Source organism: Planococcus citri, chromosome 2 (genome assembly GCF_950023065.1).
Source record: "Planococcus citri chromosome 2, ihPlaCitr1.1, whole genome shotgun sequence".
Lineage (NCBI taxonomy): Eukaryota > Metazoa > Arthropoda > Insecta > Hemiptera > Pseudococcidae > Planococcus > Planococcus citri.
In genome coordinates this window covers 54179454-54199820 of record NC_088678.1, presented here as the reverse complement: position 1 = coordinate 54199820, position 20367 = coordinate 54179454, and the positions used below count along the sequence as shown (strand labels likewise).

General features: G+C 38.9%; 1 protein-coding gene across 2 annotated transcripts; it reads left to right on the top strand.

Moving 5' to 3' along the window:
- Positions 1 to 963: 963 nt before the first annotated feature.
- LOC135836470 (mucin-2-like) lies at positions 964 to 18699 on the top strand. 2 transcript variants are annotated; one of them, XM_065351326.1, is made up of 18 exons: positions 964 to 2052; positions 3877 to 4095; positions 4233 to 4448; positions 4844 to 4879; positions 5004 to 5039; positions 7831 to 7900; positions 7996 to 8420; positions 8505 to 9524; positions 9612 to 9850; positions 10014 to 10229; positions 11305 to 11549; positions 11947 to 12149; positions 12237 to 12401; positions 12528 to 12560; positions 12657 to 12906; positions 13002 to 13086; positions 15643 to 16341; positions 16436 to 18699. In XM_065351326.1, exons 1-18 carry the CDS (start codon positions 1630 to 1632, stop codon positions 16638 to 16640), a joined length of 4785 nt encoding a protein of 1594 aa, XP_065207398.1. In that variant the 5' UTR covers positions 964 to 1629; the 3' UTR covers positions 16641 to 18699. The 2 variants fall into 2 exon arrangements, with proteins under 2 accessions (XP_065207398.1, XP_065207397.1); XM_065351325.1 differs by having other exon boundaries at positions 10011 to 10229.
- The last annotated feature ends 1668 nt before the right edge of the window (positions 18700 to 20367 follow it).

Here is a 20367-nt window from a genome sequence, read left to right as displayed (position 1 = left end):
TTTTTTATTTTCATTTTTGACAAATTACAAGGGTTGTTTATTTTTGCACACTTTTTGACAATTTACAATTTTACCAAAAAATAAAAATGGACACTTTTTGAAAATTTTGACAAAAATTCACACTTTTTGTCAATTTTACCGATGATGGGCACTTTTTTGCAGGGATCGCGGAGGGGGTGGGTCAGTACCTCCGCCTCCAGCTCCGGCTCCCGAATTTTAAAAAGAAATACCTCCATCTCCTTTTGTAGGTGCCTCCACCTCCACCTTCGGCTCCACTTGAAAAATTTCAAGTACCTCTTCACCTCTTGCTCCGGCTCCGGCTTCCAGTGCAAGTCCAAAAAAGGGTACCCTCCGGGGGACTTCTACCCTCCACCTCCGCTCCGCTCCGCGATCCCTGCTTTTTGATAATTTTTGCTATTTTGCCAAAAACTTAAACTAACGCTTTTTGACTTTTTCCCCTTAAAAATTAACTATTTCTGACAACTTTTTCGAAAATTGACACATTTTAGATTGAGGAAAATTTATTGGCAAAAAATCCAGAACTTCGAAAAGTTTCACTTTCAAATCTTATAGTAACTATAAGTACTAATACTAACATTACTAACTAACTATGCGTATTGACGTATTGATTGAGTAACTAGTATTTTGTGAATTACTTACACGTGTATTAAATTCTTAAAGTACGTACATGGGGTATGGAACTATGGATACAGGAATGATCAAATGATGAATGATTATTGATTTCAGTGATTTCACTTTAATTAATAATTTCACTGATTTTAATTTTTAATATATTTTGTAGAGTTACTTGGCTCACTAGCGCTACAGTTGGTGACAAAAACGAATGTTTTCGTTATAGGTATTTTCATTTTGCAGTACACAATGCTGCACTTGGCCCACCTATGTCGTTTTAGTACTCCAGCGTTGTTGTGAACGTGAAGGGGTGAAACATGGCAACAATGCCTATTGCCTATAGTGAAACGTTTTGTGTTATCGGTTATAGGTAATGAATTGAATGTTGAATGAAATGTAATGAAATGATTGATATTTTCATTTTCAGAAATCGGAATTCGGATTCGCGAGTCGAGTATAAATTTCGTATTTCGCTCTACGAATCGTATTCGTAGCTACATTTATAGCCGTAGTACATATTATCCATCAGTGATACGTATGTTTAGTGAAAAAGTACGCGGTACGCGCTATGCGATGTGATAAAAGTCATTTGCATCTTTCGTAGTTGCATTTTTTTAATGTTTACCCATACACCCGTAGTTCGTGTCCACCAAGTAGATATTATACGAGTAGAATTAGTTTTAATTTTCAATTATTCGTCGCTCGTTATCATGGATGCGTGTCGCCGAAACGCAAGCTATAACGAATCGTGTGCCGATTTTGACTTGGCCAAAAGCAGCATTTTGTATTTGTAGTAACTCTAGTAATAATAATAATACTGATAGTAATCGTCGATAATGATGATAATAATTCACGCTACGGCTGCGGCTGTGCCCGAGTAAATGAACGATCATCTCTACTTGGTGGTGATCCGTTTCCTTCGTACATTTGTTATTCGATAAGTGCCTAATTGACGCGCGAGTGTGCACGATAATATGATTCTCGAGTCGCAATATTATGGAGAAGGATAAGCAAAGAAATCAGAAAACCAAGAGAAGGGAGAGAGCTCAACGTATGCAAGCGGAAAAACGTCAGACTCTGAACAAAAGCAAAGATTGCGATAGCGCCGAAGATGAACCTACGAAAGAGAAACCCAAACGACCGCCGCCACCTAATCGAAGAAAGAAAATCAATAACAATAACAACAACAATACCAATAATCATCACCATCACCATAATCACCATCATCATCATCATCACAACAGTAACACCAAAAATAATAACAGTAGCGGTCAAGTTAATCATAAGAACGATTCCATTAGCAATAGCTTCGTCATCACCGATACCAACGACCATATCGATAGCAAAGAAAGCTTATACGAGGAAGATATTATCGACGGTTTCGCCATATTTTCCTTCACAACTTACGACGATTTAGAGGTAAGGAAATACTCGTAAAGTACGAGAAAAAAAGCACGAAGTTGTATTCTCATATTTTTCTAGACACTCTGACTTGAGACGTTTAAAAATTTGACCATCTCTCAACGATATTCGAGTGCAGTCGAAACTCGAAGGTCTGGAATATCTGGAAAAGTTAGGGAAATCGATTTCGTTGAAAAAGTGGACAATAGGGTCAAGGGTGGATCAGAAAGAAATGTACGGTCTTCGGTTTCGCTGAAATTGAAGTTTCGGCGGAACTGTGCCACCCCCCCCCCCCCCCCCCCGGTAGGGTCATGTTGGAAAAAACTCTGGTTTTGAATTCATTTTTCTTTGAAACCAACTTTATTGTGATTTGGTCAATTGGACAGGATACCCTATACCCTTTAGAGCAATTTGTTTTCCCAACATGAGATCCTACAGAACCTCCAAAAGGTTAAGCGTTTTACCTTTACTCTATCAAAGCCATAATTTCTGATTACTGTGAGCATTAAAAAATCAAAAATATAAAAAATTGAGTGGTTTAAGTGATCTCTCACTCTCCTGAAAAAGACTTGGAATTTAGTAGCCATTTAGTCACTTTTTGGTTACATACTTTAGTAATGAAATTGAAACATTCAGTTGTGCTGTCTGCAAAGCCTCATGAAGAACATTTACATTACATGTTGTGTAAAATGATTTTTGAACGTCGAACTGGTCGTTAATTGAACTGTTTTGTAGTTTTGTAGTTGTATTTTCTGAGCCTCATTCTAGTATCTAAAAACTTGTAAAGGACATGCTGTCCCCTAACCAAGTCCTGACGCACGCTTCCTACCCCTCCTCCGGCACGTTGAAAAATTGTACGAAGCTCCGGGAAAGCGTATTCATTCGGAGTATCGAAATGAAATTTCCAAATTTTCAATTGGTTATCTGTCGATGAACGTACTACGTACAAATGTATATGTAATAGGGTTGTATGTACTTAGTGGTTAATGTACGTACACGTTACGCGGAGTTATTTACTCATTAATACCTATTTATTGGGGGGTTTTAAAAAAATCTAGGTGCCGGTGTTGCATCCGCTGTGTACAATAGGTGGGTATGCCGGAGGTCTGATTGCATTTTCTGCGCTGCCGTTGCCGCTGACGCTGATGCCGCCGCTGCCGCCGCTGCTACGGCTGTGATTTGATTGTTGATTGACATTTGGACCGTGATTTCGTCGTTTATGATTGGCCATCGTGTAAACTTGTGTCATTAAACTTTGCGTAGATATCGTAAATCTTGTTCTCTCTTTATTCATCACTATCGGCGACAGCGGCGGAGGCGGTGTTCGATTGAATGTACGGATTATTAAAATCGTCGTAGTATGTGCGGTAAATAATATCGTTCGAATGATGCATGTAGATGTGTGCGCAACGCGCGTTCAGAGATTTTCGGCAATTTGGGCAAATTTTCACTGTCGCTGGGCTTCCAAAATTTCAATTAGATACTATACGCTATTTTTCGCCTTCGATGCCGATCAACTCGACAATTAGCTTATTTTCTCCGTTGGTACTTGTACGTCGGTATTACGCGTAAATCGCGTCGAATCGGTTGTTTTCTAAAAGAGAAGGAAAAACCGTACGTGCGAATGATTGTCAACACTCGCGCCAACCTGATTTGCTAGGTAAAAGGAAAAAAGACCTACGAGCAGAAAGGCAAAGGTGTCTTGCCAGAGAGATGGCAGCAGGCGTGTATATTTGGCGATATTACCGACGCGATGTTTTTCCATTTTTTTTTTAGCAAGTAAAGGTGTTTTTGGAACGTGGAACGAGTAGATAATAATTATTTTGTTTTACTTGTGCGCAGAATTCGCTAAAACAATTGGAATGTGGACAAATAACGCTGGGAATTTCTACGGATGGAATCAAGTTGCCGTCTAGATCGCCGTCGTCCGTGCAACCGCCAACGCCTACGCCTGTGCTTAACAATCACGTCTCTAAATCGGTTCCATCGTCGCCTGTTCAGTCATCTCAACAAATTCGTAATAATGGTATCGGTTCGCCGGTCTCGGACAACGTTAAAAAGGTAAACATTACTCGTAGGCCTACCACTTCTTACGAGTACACTTTCGCGCACTTAGCTATCTAGCCTGCAGTCTGCACCGAATTTGTACAATACGTGCGTATATTTACCCCAGACTTTTTTTTTTTATTTTTTTGCAGAATTCAATTCAATCGCATAAGTTGGGAATTTCCGAAGCATCGACAAACAGATGTAGAACTCCGGTGTCTGCGACACCGACCACGATTACCGATTCGAGTGCGGATAATGTAACAACTAGCAGAAATGCGGATAAACCGATAGTACGACAAACGTCGTCGCCGTTGGCGTTGCCGTTACGCGATCAAAGAGCCAGTTCGCACGATCGATTAAGCGATGTAAGTGATTAGTTACGTGTACAAGCTACATACTGCACAGGTATTGCGAAGACGGAGAGCTTTTGAAATATTAGTATGTGTACCCAGCTAGTAGCTACTAGCTACATATACTCGTATTTCGCGACTCGATGAAAATTTCATTGGGGTGTAAGGTGGGTTCGTGAATTTTGAAAGCATTTTGTCACGTGTAGGAAGTCGCAATCGACTAAGATCTATTTCAAAGTTGGTGCCTAAATTGGGTGCAATTAATGCAATTTTCGTCGTTTGTCAAGTCATCTTGAAAATGCTGCGCGGCTTTCTGTCGTTTTGAATCGAAATTTTCCTAATTTTTACTCGCTAGTTTTACCATCGGTATTTTAATATCGTGTATTGTATGATTTTTTTTCACTTTCCAGATAAGCAGTCGATGTAGTTCTGGGAAAGGATATATGGTGAGTTGGAGTATTCTAGTATTCTGGTACTCGAAAAATATTTTTCATTCGGAACCGTGCGGTGTTCTGTAAATGTACGTAGGTATTTGAAATGGTATTGAATTTTTTTTTCTTTATTTTCCAGTGCGATAGCGAAGGAGATGAAGCGGACGACGATAAGGTAATTAGAAGTGCTTCGTATTTGAGTATTTTTAAAATTCACGGCATCGTGAGGGTCATTTACTCGAGTTATCTGCATATGGGTCATTTCAAGCCAAATCGACGGATTTTTGCACGATGGGTCTTCGATTTTTTTACAAGGTGTCTAACAGGTCCTACTGATCCTATTAGTCATACGAAAGTCCTACTTTTCAACAATTTTATTCAAAAGTTCTACTTTTTTTCCAATGAGACCTTTTCAAATTAGCAATTTTTCCGGAATTTTGAACAAATTTTGTAGTAATAGGCTCTTTGTCGACTTTTTTAGATTTTGAATTACACATTTTGAGGGCTATTTGCATCTTCTTTTCCTACTTAGAAAACTTATTGTTCAAATTCAGGAAAAGTTCAAAGTTTCAATTACAAAAATAAACTCTTCTCTTCATAAAGAAACTTTTTATTTTTACTTCTCAAAACATGATTGAATTTTTGAACGCTTTTGACCTCGCTTCATTCAGAATTGTTTGCTTTTCTTTTTCAAGTTTGAATTTTTTTTTTGAAATACCTAATCATTTGGATTTTAAAAATTTTGAAACAAAAATCGTACCCTTAAAAATACTAATTTTTGTGATTTGCCCTCGCATCGCTCGGGTCCGTTTGCTTTTCTTTTTTCAATTTTAAATTTTCCAAAAAAAATCATGTAAATTTTTAAATTTTGAAGCAAAATAATAAACTTTTTATAAGTAACTCATCACACAAAAAAACGTATGTACCTCTCGATGTACTGATATTCAAGAGCTTTTGCGCTCGCGACGGGCCTGTTTGATTTTCTCTTTTCGTTTTGAATTTTTTCAAAAAAAAAATTATCAAGCATTCGAATTTCAAAATTTTTGAACAAAATGATAAACTTTATATAAGTATGTAACTCATTACTCAAAGAACATCGTTTTTTATACCTATTGAAATACTGATTAGTGATTTTCGAGAGCTTTTGCCCTCGCTTCGATCGAATCCGTTTGCTTTTCTTTTCACATTTTCAATTGTTCAACAAAAAACTATTCGAATTTCAAAATTTTGAAGCAAATAATATGTAATATGAAATGTTTACAATCGAAATAGAAGAATTCGAGATTTGATTTTAAACGAACATGATGTGATATTCATCAAAAAACTGATGAGAAAATAAAACGAAAAATTGGAGTGAAACGTTATATTTTTGGCGTTTACTTATTTAAATAAAATCATAAGGCGTTCGAAATCATCAGAAAAGCAAACATTTTTCACAAAAATTTGGCTAAAAACTTGAACGTAAATTTTTACACCCCCCCCCCCCCCTTCACCTTAAAAATTGCCATAAGTGCTCGAAAAATGACCTGCTAAAAGTCCTACTTGAATCCCACTTTTGCATTTTGAAATTTTGTTAGACACCCTGTTTTAAAAATCAGATCATGTGGACAGTACTCTGTACAACAGAGATGGAAAAGCTGAGGAAGTCGGGGTTTTTGAAAGTCAAAAGCATTATTTATTCAGCTTACTTGAAGCTTTTTTGCAAATTCGTTTTGTTCAGTTACTGTTTGAGTTATTTTTCTATTTTCACATTTTAATTTTCTCGTTTTTTTTCGTTGTGGTTGTGAGTTTCCATTTTCCTTTCAATTCCAGTCATTAAAAAAAATTTGAAAAGCCAAAGGATTTTTGGAAGCTAAAAGCTAGCCGTTAGATTGTAGCCTCACAAAATTGAAATGCCAAAAGCTAAAGGCTGAAGTTTTATACATTTTTTAGAAGCTAAAAACTAAAGCCAAAAATTTCATCTCTCAGCTTTCCATCCCTGGTGTAGAGGTCGTCAAACAATGACGAATGACGCAAACCGGTCATTTTTACGATGTTTTTTCTCCAAAATTGTCGAAAGTGGAAACTTTTACCCCCCCCCCCTCCGACAAATGAAAACGGTTGAAATTCTGAAAAAAATCATTTTTTAGGCTTCTGATGGTATTTTTGCAGGAAATGCCAAGCTTGTAATTTTTTCTGCTTGAAAATGAAAAAAAAAAATGTCCGTCCAATGTTCTGATTTGTTCTACATTAGTCGATTACCAACCAATTACCCTCTCAAAGTACTACAATTTGAAAAAAAGTGCAGAATTCGGTATTGCGTACAACCCGAGCAATTTGCAACTGAAATTTTCCATTTTTGGCCATTCCGGAGAACTTTGATATCCCATAGCTCTGTCAAAAAAGAATCATAAAAATGGCCGGTTTGCGTTTATTAGTAATCGCTTGATGATCTCTAATACACATGATACATTTTTTTTTAAATTGAAAACCCATCGTGCAAAAATCCATCGATTTGGTATGGAATGTCCCATAAATGTATTTAATTTAAATAAAATCTGCGATACGAAGAATATGGAAAACAAAGAGACCCGTACGCCACGTCGAATACCTCGGTACATTGGTGCCAGATTTCATCCGGCCACCCCATATTTCGTATACACGATGCAGTAAATTTCGACGAATTTGAGTTGAGGAATTGCAAAGCGTTGGGAAAATTGAAAAAAAAAACAAAAAAAACATTCTGACGAACCCGGTTTGCTAGATTGTACAAAAGACTCTCGCAATCTGTTTTGAAAAAAAAAAATGCGTGTAGGTCAAAGGTATTGCTTGTTATGGACGTACCCAACCTATACCTATCGGACCTAATCGTTGTAAATATATTTATTTTTTAATCATAAAGTCTTCTATATATTCATTCAAAATCTGAGAGAGAGGGGAAAAAGTTACGGAGCACGCTGTAGGCTATAATTCGAGTCATTTTTCAGGGTTCCGATGCCGAATGTACGCTATTTCCGTCACCGCCGTCATCGTCATCGTCTCCGTCGTCTTGTAAAAGTGAGTATTTTCACGCTAGTTGCTGGTTCATCCGGCAGCCACGCTGTGCTGTGCGTAAATTTTTTACATCGATGCTAATGGTTGCGTTGTTACAGGAGGAGAGTTACCAAGACCGGCAATAGCTAGTAATTCGCTGAATGGAAACGCCGCCTCCGCCACCGCGGCCATCGTGGCCGACGACTCCAACGAAACGCGATCGCCGAGTAAACCTCAAATCAGGGTAGTTACGCCGCCGATGAAATTTTCACCCAAAGCGGCACAACAACAGCAACCGCAACAACAACTGCAACCAGTCGGTCATGCGTTAGCGGTATCGAATCCGCTGTTGTATCCACCGCCGCCATCGCCGGCATTGTCTTCGCTTCACAAATCTTTTAACAGCGGTCCGCTATCCGGCGTCGGTGTCGGCCTCGAACAAAATCTCGGTGGCGTACCTTCGCCGCATCACTATAGCAATGCCATGCCGCATCACGGCCACGGGACGCCATCGCGGTCGCCGCATCAGTTTCCTTATCCTGCGGTAAGTGTGATTTGTGGCTGCAGCCGGCTCAAGCCGACGTATGTACTCAATTTATAGGTAATCATTATGGCGTATTATTTGCAGGTTATCAATGGCGGTCTGATATCGGCTGCTGCGCCGCCGCCCGTGTCGCAGGCGCATCCGGCCGTTAGCAGCGATGGTACGGCGAGTCCGGCGGCGAATCACGCTGGTCTGCATGTTGCGCAACATTCGCTTTACGCGGCTCACGGACCAACTCAGCATCTGATAGGTACGAGTAATATGCCGCCAATGGCAGCCACAGCGGCGACGACCATAGCCCAGGCGGCTGCGTCGCCGTTGCCCTCCACGATGGCTGGTAGTACGTTGCCAACTTCCACGTCGTCGTCGTATGCTACGCCACCGCAAATGTGTCCGTTGCAGCTAAGCGTACCTGCCGGATATTCGCCGCAACCTCCAAATGCTCATTCTACCAACGCCTACCCGTCACCTTCACCGTACGCGTCGCATTCTTCTCAAACATCATCCGCGTCGCTGATCCCCTACTCAACTGCGACACACGCTTCGATGCCGCCGACATCGTCTCAAGCGACTGTCGCATATTCGTCTCATTCCGTCGGTTTGCAACACCACCAGCAGCACCACCATCACCACCACCATCATCATCAGCAGCGACAGCCACAGCAGCAGCAGCAAACAGCGCTGAGCGCAGCCGCAGCCACGCCGCCGGTCTCCAATTCGCATTCGCACCTACATTCGTTGCCAGCGCCGCCATCGTCGTCTTCATCGTCTCATCTCGTTGCGTCTCATTCGCAGCGTTCGTCGCCGTCATCGCATCACGCGTCTGCTTCAGCTTCCGCCGCTTCCGTCTCCGTCAATTCGGCGATGCAGACGCAGCCTCCTTCGTCTCATTTAGCTTCTCAAATCTCGTCGCAGATACCGCCAACGTATTCCGGCCATCCGTACCGAATTGCGGCAACCAATGAAGGCGCCGGCGGTACCGTCGTTGTAGCCGCTCCTAGTAGTTTCGCTACGCCAGCGCTTCACATCACTACTTCTACTGCCAGTAATCTCTCGTCGCTGTACGCGCCGTACAGTAATACTCCGTATTTGTCTTCTCATTCTGTAAGTATCCGGGGCTGCACATTTGAACCGTTAACGATATTCATTGTATGTATTTTTGCATGGTTGTAAACTGCGAAATATTTGCAGAGAACCAGTCGTTCGCCTTTACCTGTGATATCCGCCAATGCCAAATCTAGCGCCGCGAGTAACACGAGTGCTTCCATCGGTACGTCAGGTGTGAGCATGTGCGTAGCATCAGCAACTCCTACTGCCATTACAACGACATCTGTCACCACTAGTCATCGTGATAGCGCCAGCACTCCTACTGTCAATCGAACTCATTCTCCTCTCGGACATAGTCCAACCAGAGAACGTGATAGTTACAGGTTGGTACTCGGTGTTACCTTTGCTTTACCACATCATAACACACAGGAGTACCTAATTGCCTTAAACCGCTCAACATTTGACGACTGACTGCTCGTCTTCTGTGGCGGCAATGGTGCGAACGCGAATTCGGTTTATTTTTATTTTTTTTTGCAATTACAGCAGCAACGTTAGCTCTCTGAGTAGAGGAAGTGTACAAACGCCGATAAGTAATTCATCGCCATTTGGAATTGCATCTGTGCCTGTACCGGTGCCTATACCTGTGCCAACGCCGTCAGCGCACCCATCAGCCATACCAATATCAATACCAGTTCCTCCTTCCGTAGCAGTTTCTTCTAGTCTAAATCTCAGCAGTAAACCCTCATTATGGGGTCCAGTTGGGTAAGTGGTACTCGTATACGTGATTACGTGTACAATTTAGGGTGTTCCTTATTTATATGTGGTGAAATTTTCAGCCCTCTTGGTAAAAAATAAATGGTGCCGGTGACCCCTCCCTCCCTCCCCCCCCCCCCCTATAAAAAATACATAATATATGAAAATCGAAGTACATTACAGACAAAATCTATGAAATAGTGTACTTTCTGGTTTTAACACCTCAGTCAAGTCCCTACTAAGGTAAAATCAATTCATATACAAAATTTAGCTCCACATCTCCAGTTCTCCACACAAGACTAACTAGTGGATTGGAAGGGAAAGCTGTAATTTTATGCTTAATTGCGAAAAGAAAATTGATAACGCTCTGACGTTGTCATGTTTCATGAGAAAATTTTCTCCAATCATGTTGGTAAAAATAAGTCGTGCCAGAAAGCTCCCCTCCCCCTATTCTCAAAATATACATACATAATATAAGAAATCCGAAAAATTAAAATTTTTACCAGTACTTGGATTTGGTCCATTCCCATTAGAAGTACTGTTGAAGAGATACTTTTGAACTCTCTACATGATGAAAAAGCGGAACTTGTTCCCTTCCTTGAAAAATGAAGAAAAATGAATATTATGTTTACATTTTTTTCTTCTTAATTTTGATCCTCGGATTTGATCAATCTTCATCAGACAAGCACTGTATCAGACTTTCAAAAACTTGTAAAAAATGAATCACTAACAATAATGTTTTTACAATTTTACAATATTTTTGTCTAACTTTCAATAACTGGGAACAAATTTCGACAAATCCATGACATAATGTCAGCTTTTTGAAAACTTGTAGAAAAATTCTGACACAGAAACAAAAAATTTTCATGAATAAATTTTTTTTTTCGACTTGGGGGCTACCGGCACCACTTTTTTTTACAGATAGGGGAAAGTAAAACATTGAGAATTATTTTCTCATCCGCTGATGGAAAATTGCATAAAAACAAAACGTCAATTTTGGGATTTTATTGTGTGTACTGTCTACTGTGTATCTGTATACGACTACAACAGTCTAACCGAACGATCACTTTGTTTGAATTTGCAGAAACAGTCCAGCGAGCAGTTCTGCGGCGGTTGCCGCCAACGCCAGCGCCACTCTACCAACCAGTTTAGCGAGATCGCCGTATTCGTTTGCGCCACCGTTGTTTACCGCGTCCACGGCTACGTCTACGGCGCATCCGAATGCGGTGGTAGTGACGACTTCTCCTGCCGCTGTATCGTCGTTGCATCCCGCTTCGAGTCATCCGCCAACGGCGAATCCCTTTTCAGCCGAATCTCTCTTTCAATCTAGTAAGTCCGAGTGCCAACTAAGTACATGCTACATGCGGAACTACCTGTCTTTCTAAAAAGTATCTAGAAGTATACTCGGTACTTTTTGTTGAAATTTTGTCGCCAATCATGTACCTACCAACATTAATCGCCATATCGGTTTAGGTTTCGCCAAAAATTGAAAGCAATGAAGTACCTACCAAAAATTATTTCAAGTTTGAAATTGTAAAAAATCCCGACGTGGTGGAATTTTTTCAGTGTTTTTCCCCATTAAAAGGTCATCAAAAGATGATGATTTTTCAGTTTTTTGATTTGATAGACACCCTGTGTGCTCGTATTATTATAGTGTAGTTGTGTAGCGTTGAGGCAGTTGAAGGTACATAGACAGACTAAGTGTTTGTTGATGATTTTTACACAGATGAAGCGGATCTATTGCGCCGAGAACTGGATTCCAGATTTTTGGCCACCCAAGAGCGTTCGCTGGTGGCGGCCGGAGCTGGTCCTCCGCCGTACTTGAGGACGGAAATGCATCACCATCAGCATCAGCATACGCACGTTCACCAGCATACGGCGTCGTTGTTACCTCCTCCGCCGACTGCCGCCTTGTATCCTCCTCCGTTGGTGAGTATATACTAAAGTACCTGTGCAATGTACACTGCAATCAGCACTCGTCACTCATTCATTATATCGTTGTTGTTGTTGTTGCAGTTCAAAGATGCTATTCCTAAATTAGGTGGCGTTGACTCGCCCTTCTACCGGCAGACCTTGGGTATTGCCAACTATCCGGGGTATCCGTCCAGCTTGCTGCACTCTACGTTGAGCGCTGCTACTCCTTTCGCGCCTCCTACTCATCTGCCAACGTTTACACCCAAAGTACGTGCGATTTGATTAGCATATTATTTAATTTGCGTATTTGCCTTACAAAACGTACACTCGCCAACTGTTTAACTACGAGTATAATAATAATCTTTATCGTGGTTTTTTTTTTCTTCTTTGCAGCAAGTGGTGGACCCGTCAAAGCCGAAACCTTTGGTACGTCGTACATAAATACCTCATAGTTTTTTGGTAGTTGATTGGTCAAAATGTGTGCATTACTCTACGGTGTTGTTTGGTGTGTGTGTGTTACAGAAAACTGGCAAATGGAACGCGATGCACGTACGTATCGCGTGGGAAATCTACCATCACCAGCAGCAAAAGCAACCGACAACGGCCGACATTAAGCCTAGTAAAAACGAGCTGTTGAACCGAACGCCCAGTCATCTATTCCAAGCGACTCCGCGAGCCGATTTATCGTCGTACGCCCCTCCTCATCGACCTCACGGCACTGCTTTCGAGGCTCATGCTCCACATCCGGCATCCAGCCCTTACACCGCTTTAGGTAAGTCGTCGGGCTAATCGGCTGCAGCCGTCGTACCACCAATGACCCATGGTCTCGTAGTTGTTTACCTTATACATGGTTTAATGCTTTTGCAGGTAACAGCGTATTTTCAAGATATCAACCAGCGCCGTTTCCATCGCTTGCTCAGTATCCGGCACCGTTGCATGATCCTTGGGCCAGGTAAATATTCAATTCGCTTTCGTATTCCCATCTAGTTTGGGGTTGGTTGTGCAGGTAGCTTTTACATTTCGTCACCCCCCCCCCCACATATTCTGATCTCGCTTATTTTTTTTCACAATACATGACTTTTCGACAACTTTTGCCCTCGCTTTGCTCGGGCCTGTTTGCTCTTCTTTTTTTCATAATTAAAATTTTTAATTACTCAGTATTCAAGTTCTAAAATTGTGGAGTCAAAAAATAGGTAGACTCATCATGAAAACAAACCATATTTTTCAAGCTTTTGCTCTCGTTTCATTTGAGCTCGTGTGGTTTTTTTCAAATTGAATTTTAAAAAAAATATATCATTCAAATTTAAAGAAATTTTCACCCAAAAAACACACTTTTCTGCTGAAAAAACTTGACTTCTCGAAACAAGCTGTTGCCCTCACTCAGGGCTCATACTCAGGTCAGTTACTTTTCAAGTAACTAACTTACCATACTAAAATTACTTGAAGTAACTTTTGCTTACATCTTGAAGAGAAAAAATGCTAATAATATCACCAAATAAATAATTCGCGAAAGTATCGGCCTACTTACACTTTTGTATTGTTTTTCAATCAACTGGCTATACGATGCAAAATGGTCAAAGTCTACCTTTCTGCCAAAAATAGCTACAAATCTTATCCTTTTTTCAAAATTTTCTAATAATAGCGTCGTTTCTTGCCAAAAGTTGTCTTTTTTTCGCAATAAAAAATTCAAGAAGTATCCATTTTCTTTTCTGAAAATTACCTAAAAATCCCGCTTTTTATCGTAAAAAAATGTCAATGGACAAAAAATGTCTCCCATTTTCAACGAAGACTGCGAAAAAGTACCATTTTTTTTTACCAACAATTGCCAAAATTCGTGTTTTTCTCCAAAATTAATCAGTCTTGCTGCTTGCCAAAAATTTTCAAAATTCTCGGTTTTTTGCAAAAACTTCTGAAAGTTTTATTTTTTTTTCTAATAAATGTCCTAAAGTCTTCCCTTTTCCTATTGCTGAAAAATGCTAGCTTTTTCGCGGTTGAAAAGTCTCGATTTTTTTAATGTAAAATTGCTATAAGTTGCAAGGTGAAAAATCTCACTTTTCGAAAAAAATTGCGAAAAAATGTAGGTAGAGGTACTTCATTTCTTATTCTCAAAAATTGGTAAAATAAATTTTATTAAATTATCAATATTTTTGCTTGAATTTTTTTTTCAATTATGTATGTATCCTCCTTTTGCCAATAATTCTCACAAAGTTCTTCTTTTTGCTAAAATTGTCAAAATCTTGCTTTTTGCCAAAAAATTAGAAAAAAATCCTCTCTTTTTAAAAAAATTTTTGAAAGTAGTCGTTTTTTCAGAAAATTTTGGATTTTTACTTTTTTCAAAAAATAATTCTCAAAAAGTTCTTCGTGTTGCTAAAATTGCCAAAATCCTGCTTTTTGCCAAAAATTAGAAGAAATCCTCTCTTTTTAACAAAATTTTAAAAAATACCTAGTCGTTTTTTCAAAAAATTCTGAGTTTTTACTTTTTTTCAAAAATAATTCTCAAAAAGTTCTTTTTGATAAAATTGTCAAAATCCTGCTTTTTGCCGAGAATTACATAGATATAAATCCTCTCTCTCTAACAAAATTTTTAAAAATAGTCGTTTTTTCAGAAAATTTTTAAATTTTTACTTTTTTTAAAAAAAATGTCCAAATGTTTTTCGCTTTTTGTCAAAAACTGTCAGAAAACCATTCCTTTTGTTAAAATTGTCGCTCGTTTTATTTTTTTAAGAAATTGCCATTATTCGTCAGGAATAGCCAAAATCCTTACTTTGCAGCAAGAAAATTGTCAAAATAAAGTCTTGATTTTTCATTAAAAAATTTCGAAATAATTCAATTTTTCAAAATTTAATAATATGTACATTTCAATTCGTAATATTCTGTTTGTTTTTTTGATTTTTTTCTGTTCTAAAATGTTTTGCTCACATTTTGTCACTTTTTAATTTTTTGTGGGAAAAATTTAGTACGAGCCCTGTCCTCGCATCACTCGAGTATGTTTACTTTTCGTTTTCAAAATTGAAATTTTTGAAAACTCGTCATTCAAATTCTAAAATATTTCGGATCAAAAGAAATGAAAAATTTTTTCAAATACTGTTTTTACTCCTCGAAACCCGAATTTTTGAAAGCTTTTGGCCTTGCTTCGGACCAATTCTTATCTAAACTGAAAAAAATCCCCATTTGAAGCTTCCATAAATGTCTGCAAATTTTCCGTCACTAGCCCCTCCTCCCACTCCACACACCCCCCCCCCCACCAAAAACCCTCCAGTTTCTTTTTTGTCGGGTTGCCTTATTTTCGCAAAAGTGAATAAAAATTTTTGTAAAAAAATGTACAGCTCGCATTCAAGTATCCGAACCTGAGAAAAAACAGTATGAGAAAGATTCAACGGGGGACAGGGCAAAATTCTGAGGGCATCATTCGGTGCATCCACCAGGGGCCTCCAACCGATCCAGTCCGCGTCTGGGTGCACCCTTCAACGTTGATCACTGAGTGCTAATTTTGTTACTTGTTCGACAGATTGCAAACTAGAACGATACCGAATTTAGGAGGTGCCGCGTACCCGTCGCCTATACCGCCTCCAGCGTGGACCATTAAACCGGAGCCGAACGACGCGACCGAAAGAGAAAGAGAACGAGAGAGGGAAAGAGAACGAGAACGTGAACGTGATCGCGAACGTGAACGTGAACGCGAAAGAGAACGTGAGCGTGAACGCGAACGCGAGCGTGAAAAAGAAAAAGAACGTAGTAAAGAACGCGATCGTATGAAACGCGAAGAAAAACATAGAAGACTGATAGCTCAGCAACAGCAACAGCAGCAGCAGCAGCAACAACAACAGCATCAACAGCAGCAGCAACAACAACACCAACAGCAGCAGCAGCAACAACAACAGCAACAGCAGCAGCAACTACAACAACTGCAGCACCTCCACCATCAGCAACAGCAGCAACAACACCAACAACAACAACTCCATCATCATCACCATCACCACCAAGCAGCGCAGATTAGCCATCATCAAGCGGTGGCGGCGGCAGCGGCTGCGGCTCAGTCCAAAAACGTTCTACGCGAAAGATCACCGCTGAGGGACGCGGCATCGACGATCGCTCAAAAAGAAGAAGAAATGTTGATGATGGGACGGGCACCGTTGGCGTATTTACCTAGGCATACCGGCAGATCTCTACCACCGCCTCCTCAATTCACGCCGTGGGATCATTACAGGTACATATACTATACTTACTTATTATTTTGTGCGTCGCCCCAACGCGACCTCCGAAACGATGTTTTAATTTCGCGCGTTCGATTGCACTGGCAGGTTTGATCCGTTGAGGTATAATCCGCTGATGGCGGCATTCCGCGAAGACGAAGAGCAGCGAGCCAAGTTATTCGCGGCCGCGTACCCGTCCGCAGCGCCGCCTCCTCCGACGCACATGAGGAAAGAAGCGGCGGCCGCCGCCGGTTCGCTTCATGTGAGAACAGATTTGCATTTGAAAAAAGACGATTCCTCGCAGTCTCGGTGATGATCTCGATTTTATACGCTAAACGACTCCTTCTTCTTATTACTCGCAATTATCTACGTATTTGCCTTTTCCGCCTTTCCCTTCCTTCCTTCCTTACTTTTTGTTCCATCGTCATTTTAATTTGTACGTATACCTATGTCTATACCTATCTAAAATTAATTAGGTCTACCGTCTTTCAATTTTGTTCGACTTTTTTTGGTTTCGTATGTTCGCGTAGATAGGTTGGTAGGTAAGTAAGGTTAGTAGGTAGTTAGATCTCTACGTCTGTGGAGGTATGTTTGTACAATTTATTTGGTCGAAACAAATTTCTCTCAGATCAGCGAACAAAACTTGGCTCCACGAAGAAGAATAATGTTTCAGACTCGTTCAAAAGGTGATTCTCGACTCATTTTGATTTCTCATCTACTTAGATACTCGTCGTAGTTAAAAATACGTATTTTTTCTTCGCTTCGTGAACCTTATTTTTCTCTGCGGGCCGGTTTAGCTTCTCGTAACGATGCGACGAATTTTACGCTGTTTTCAACGAGCTACAAGCACGAGTATGTAGGCAGGTGGATGTACTGTGTACTGATGAAAGGACAGTTGTCATGGTAGACGATAAAACTGCTCAGCGTTCGTTGAGAAGAAGTATATGACCGTAGCTGATTTGCGATTTCTACTCCTCATTCGTTTAATCGTACGAAAATTTATCCATTTTGCCAATTGGTGCAAAGAAACCAACCAACTTGGCCGTGATCCCTAAGCGTCGGGCAATTTTATCTTTTCGCCTATTCTCCTACTCTCCTATTCGCTTAGTTTTAGATTATTTTCAAATTGACGAAGAGCATGTCTATTTTCTCGACATTTTAAGCGCTTGGTTTGTTATTTCGAGACTGGTTTCCAGAAGGGTCGCGTTCCCTACATATTTGTATTCATTTCCACGACTACCATAGACCATAAATAATTGCTCGGCATTTTTGCTGCTATACATAAATGTGCGTTTGGTCTTAGACTGAAAAAAAAAAAAAATATGAGAAAATAGCGAGACGATTTTAGATTGTATAATTTTTATTAAGTATTTATTCTTATCTATGTAATTGAATCTGTGATAGTTTTTTCTTTTTTTTCTTTCTTTTTTTTCCTTTTTTTTTTAGAATAACTTGTTTTTGTTCTCTTATTATTTTTTTTACATAGGTACGTACCCATTTTTGAGGTATGTATCCGTACGTCATAGATATTATTTTTTTTAAAACGTTTTTACGACCAATAATTTTACAGAAGTATCGCAACGAAACAACACGACTTCTTTTCTTTCTTTCTTTTTGTTTTGTTTTTTTGCGTGTACCTATGTGTGTATGCGTTTTTTTTATTTATTTATTTGGTGGGCGGCACATACGTTTAATCTGTCCCAGAACTGAAATTAATCCATAGAAAAAACTGCTTCGTTAGTTAGTATAGTCAATTACGAAAAGATGTTCGCTGCATTATAGGTATTTAATAATATGGGTTTGTGAATGTACATGTAAATACGAGTACATACGTACATATTTAAGTATAGATTTTTTTTTTCATGTTTCAATCGCTTGTAAATTTTTGTATAAGTTGAGGTTCCTTTATAGTGGCTATAGAAAAGTTCTGCAGAAAAGTTAAATGCGTAGATTCAAATGGATGGGATTTTTCTAAGTAAAAGTTTAAATATTTCAACTTTTACACGGACTGATGAACAAAATACGAGTTTGAAATTAAGAACTTTTTATTAAAGCGAATGATCATCAGAATTTATAAGAAATGTCTTTAATATTGATTTTGAAAAATTCCTGGTTTTTTTCTATAGAAATTGTCTATAATAATTGCCACTTTAAAGAAACCTTTAGCGTTTTTTTTTTATTTACCTATTTGAGAGTTTTTTTTGTTAAAAATGTTGTTGTACTTTCTTGTATCTACTTTTGTATAATAATCGACTGTATTATAATGAAGCGTATGGAGTGCATACCTAAAACAAAACGAATAAACAGTGAACTCGAAATTATATATCGAGGTGTAATTGTAATCGAGTGCAATAAATTGCATTTCAAATCTATCATGTGTGTTTTGTTTTTTTTTTCATTTGTAGCTAACAAATTGGCCTAATATTGCTGGAAATTAATTCAAGCAGCTTTTACGAGTGCCTGCGTGTGTACGACTGTACAGTGTAAATGGCGTGGCAACAAGTACATACTTGAAATTCGGATACCAGTACAGCCGGCTACTACTGGAAAAATGTTAGGTATCCAAAGCATTCGTTGTTCATTTTGAAAATTGAAGAGGTGAGTTAGACTTTTTAAAAGTTGTAGTCGAAGCTCATTTCTGATCATCTAGCTAGGATTGTTACTTACATTAAAGAAGAACAAAATCTCACGTTCTCAGATCTTTTTTTGAAAATTTGGATGGGGCTCGTGCTAAAAAGTTGTGGGGATCTCAAAAGACTGTAGAAAAAATTTGGGGTCTCAGACTTCACCCAGCATTTTGCAGCCGGGGTTAAAAATTTTAAAATTTTCAAAAATCAAAAATATTTTTGATTTCTTTGATGATTATTGGCCGCATTAAGTATACTTATTTAAGAGTTAATTATCTCGCTTTTAAAATTCGCAAAAACAGTCATCATTTTCAAGATAATTCGCGATTCATCTTGATTTAGTTGATTTTTACAAATTTGTTATTAATTTGAAGTCTATAGGAAATAGGATGTCATTTTACACTACATGACTTGAAATGGCCCCTCTCCCTTCCTCCCTCCCTCCCTCCCACTACTTCCAGAGATTCTCAATTAGCGCATTATCTTGTTTTAACATATTTTCCATCCTCCGAATCGACTTGTGGGGTGATTTCGAGCCGTTTCAACTCCTAAAGCCTCCAGTGAATTTTTGAATTTTTTAATCATCGAAAAAACACGATTAAAATCTGAATCTGAATTTTGTACAAATGATTTACGAAGATGTAGTGTAATTTCTAGAGATATTTTGGTGTTTCTTTTCGATTTCTCATCAGTTTTATTGTGCTAGCTATTTTACGTACCATCAGAAATTCTATTTTAGATTCGTTCACTGCAGTAGCTTTGAATACCCCTGTAAACGTCTTTTTTGACAGCATTCTGATTAAATTTTCGAATTTCTTCTCTCATTACAGTTTAGTAGATGTTTTAAAAAATTGAACCCAAAAGCAAAGAGAGAGAATTTAGACAATTTGATCGAAATGGCCGCACAAAGTATGATCATTTGATCAAATCTCCAATAAAGTGAAAAATCCAATTGAAAATGGCCTTTTACTCTTAAATAGCCATAATGCGGCCAATAATCATCAAAAAAATCAAAAATATTTTCTTTTTAAATTTTGATTTTTTTGAAAATTTTAAAATTTTGAACCCCGGTTGCAAAATTCTGGGTGAAGTCTGAGACCCCAAATTTTTACTACAGTCTTCTGAGGTCCCCCACATTTTTTTAGCACCCGCCCCATTCAAATTTCCAAAAAAAGTCAAAGACGGCCCACCCTATCAGGTACCTATGCAAAAATGTTTTCCACATGTCGAAGAAATTTCAATTTCCAACGTGAAAAATTACAAAATTAGTTCAGCTTACAAGCCGTCGCTTCGGTACTAAATTACACGTGGATTTTTTTTTTGGTCATTTTCATAATGAAAGAAAACGTTAAACAAGACGAAAACGTTATTTTTAGTAATCAAACAAAACATAACTTCACAAAAACTTCATTT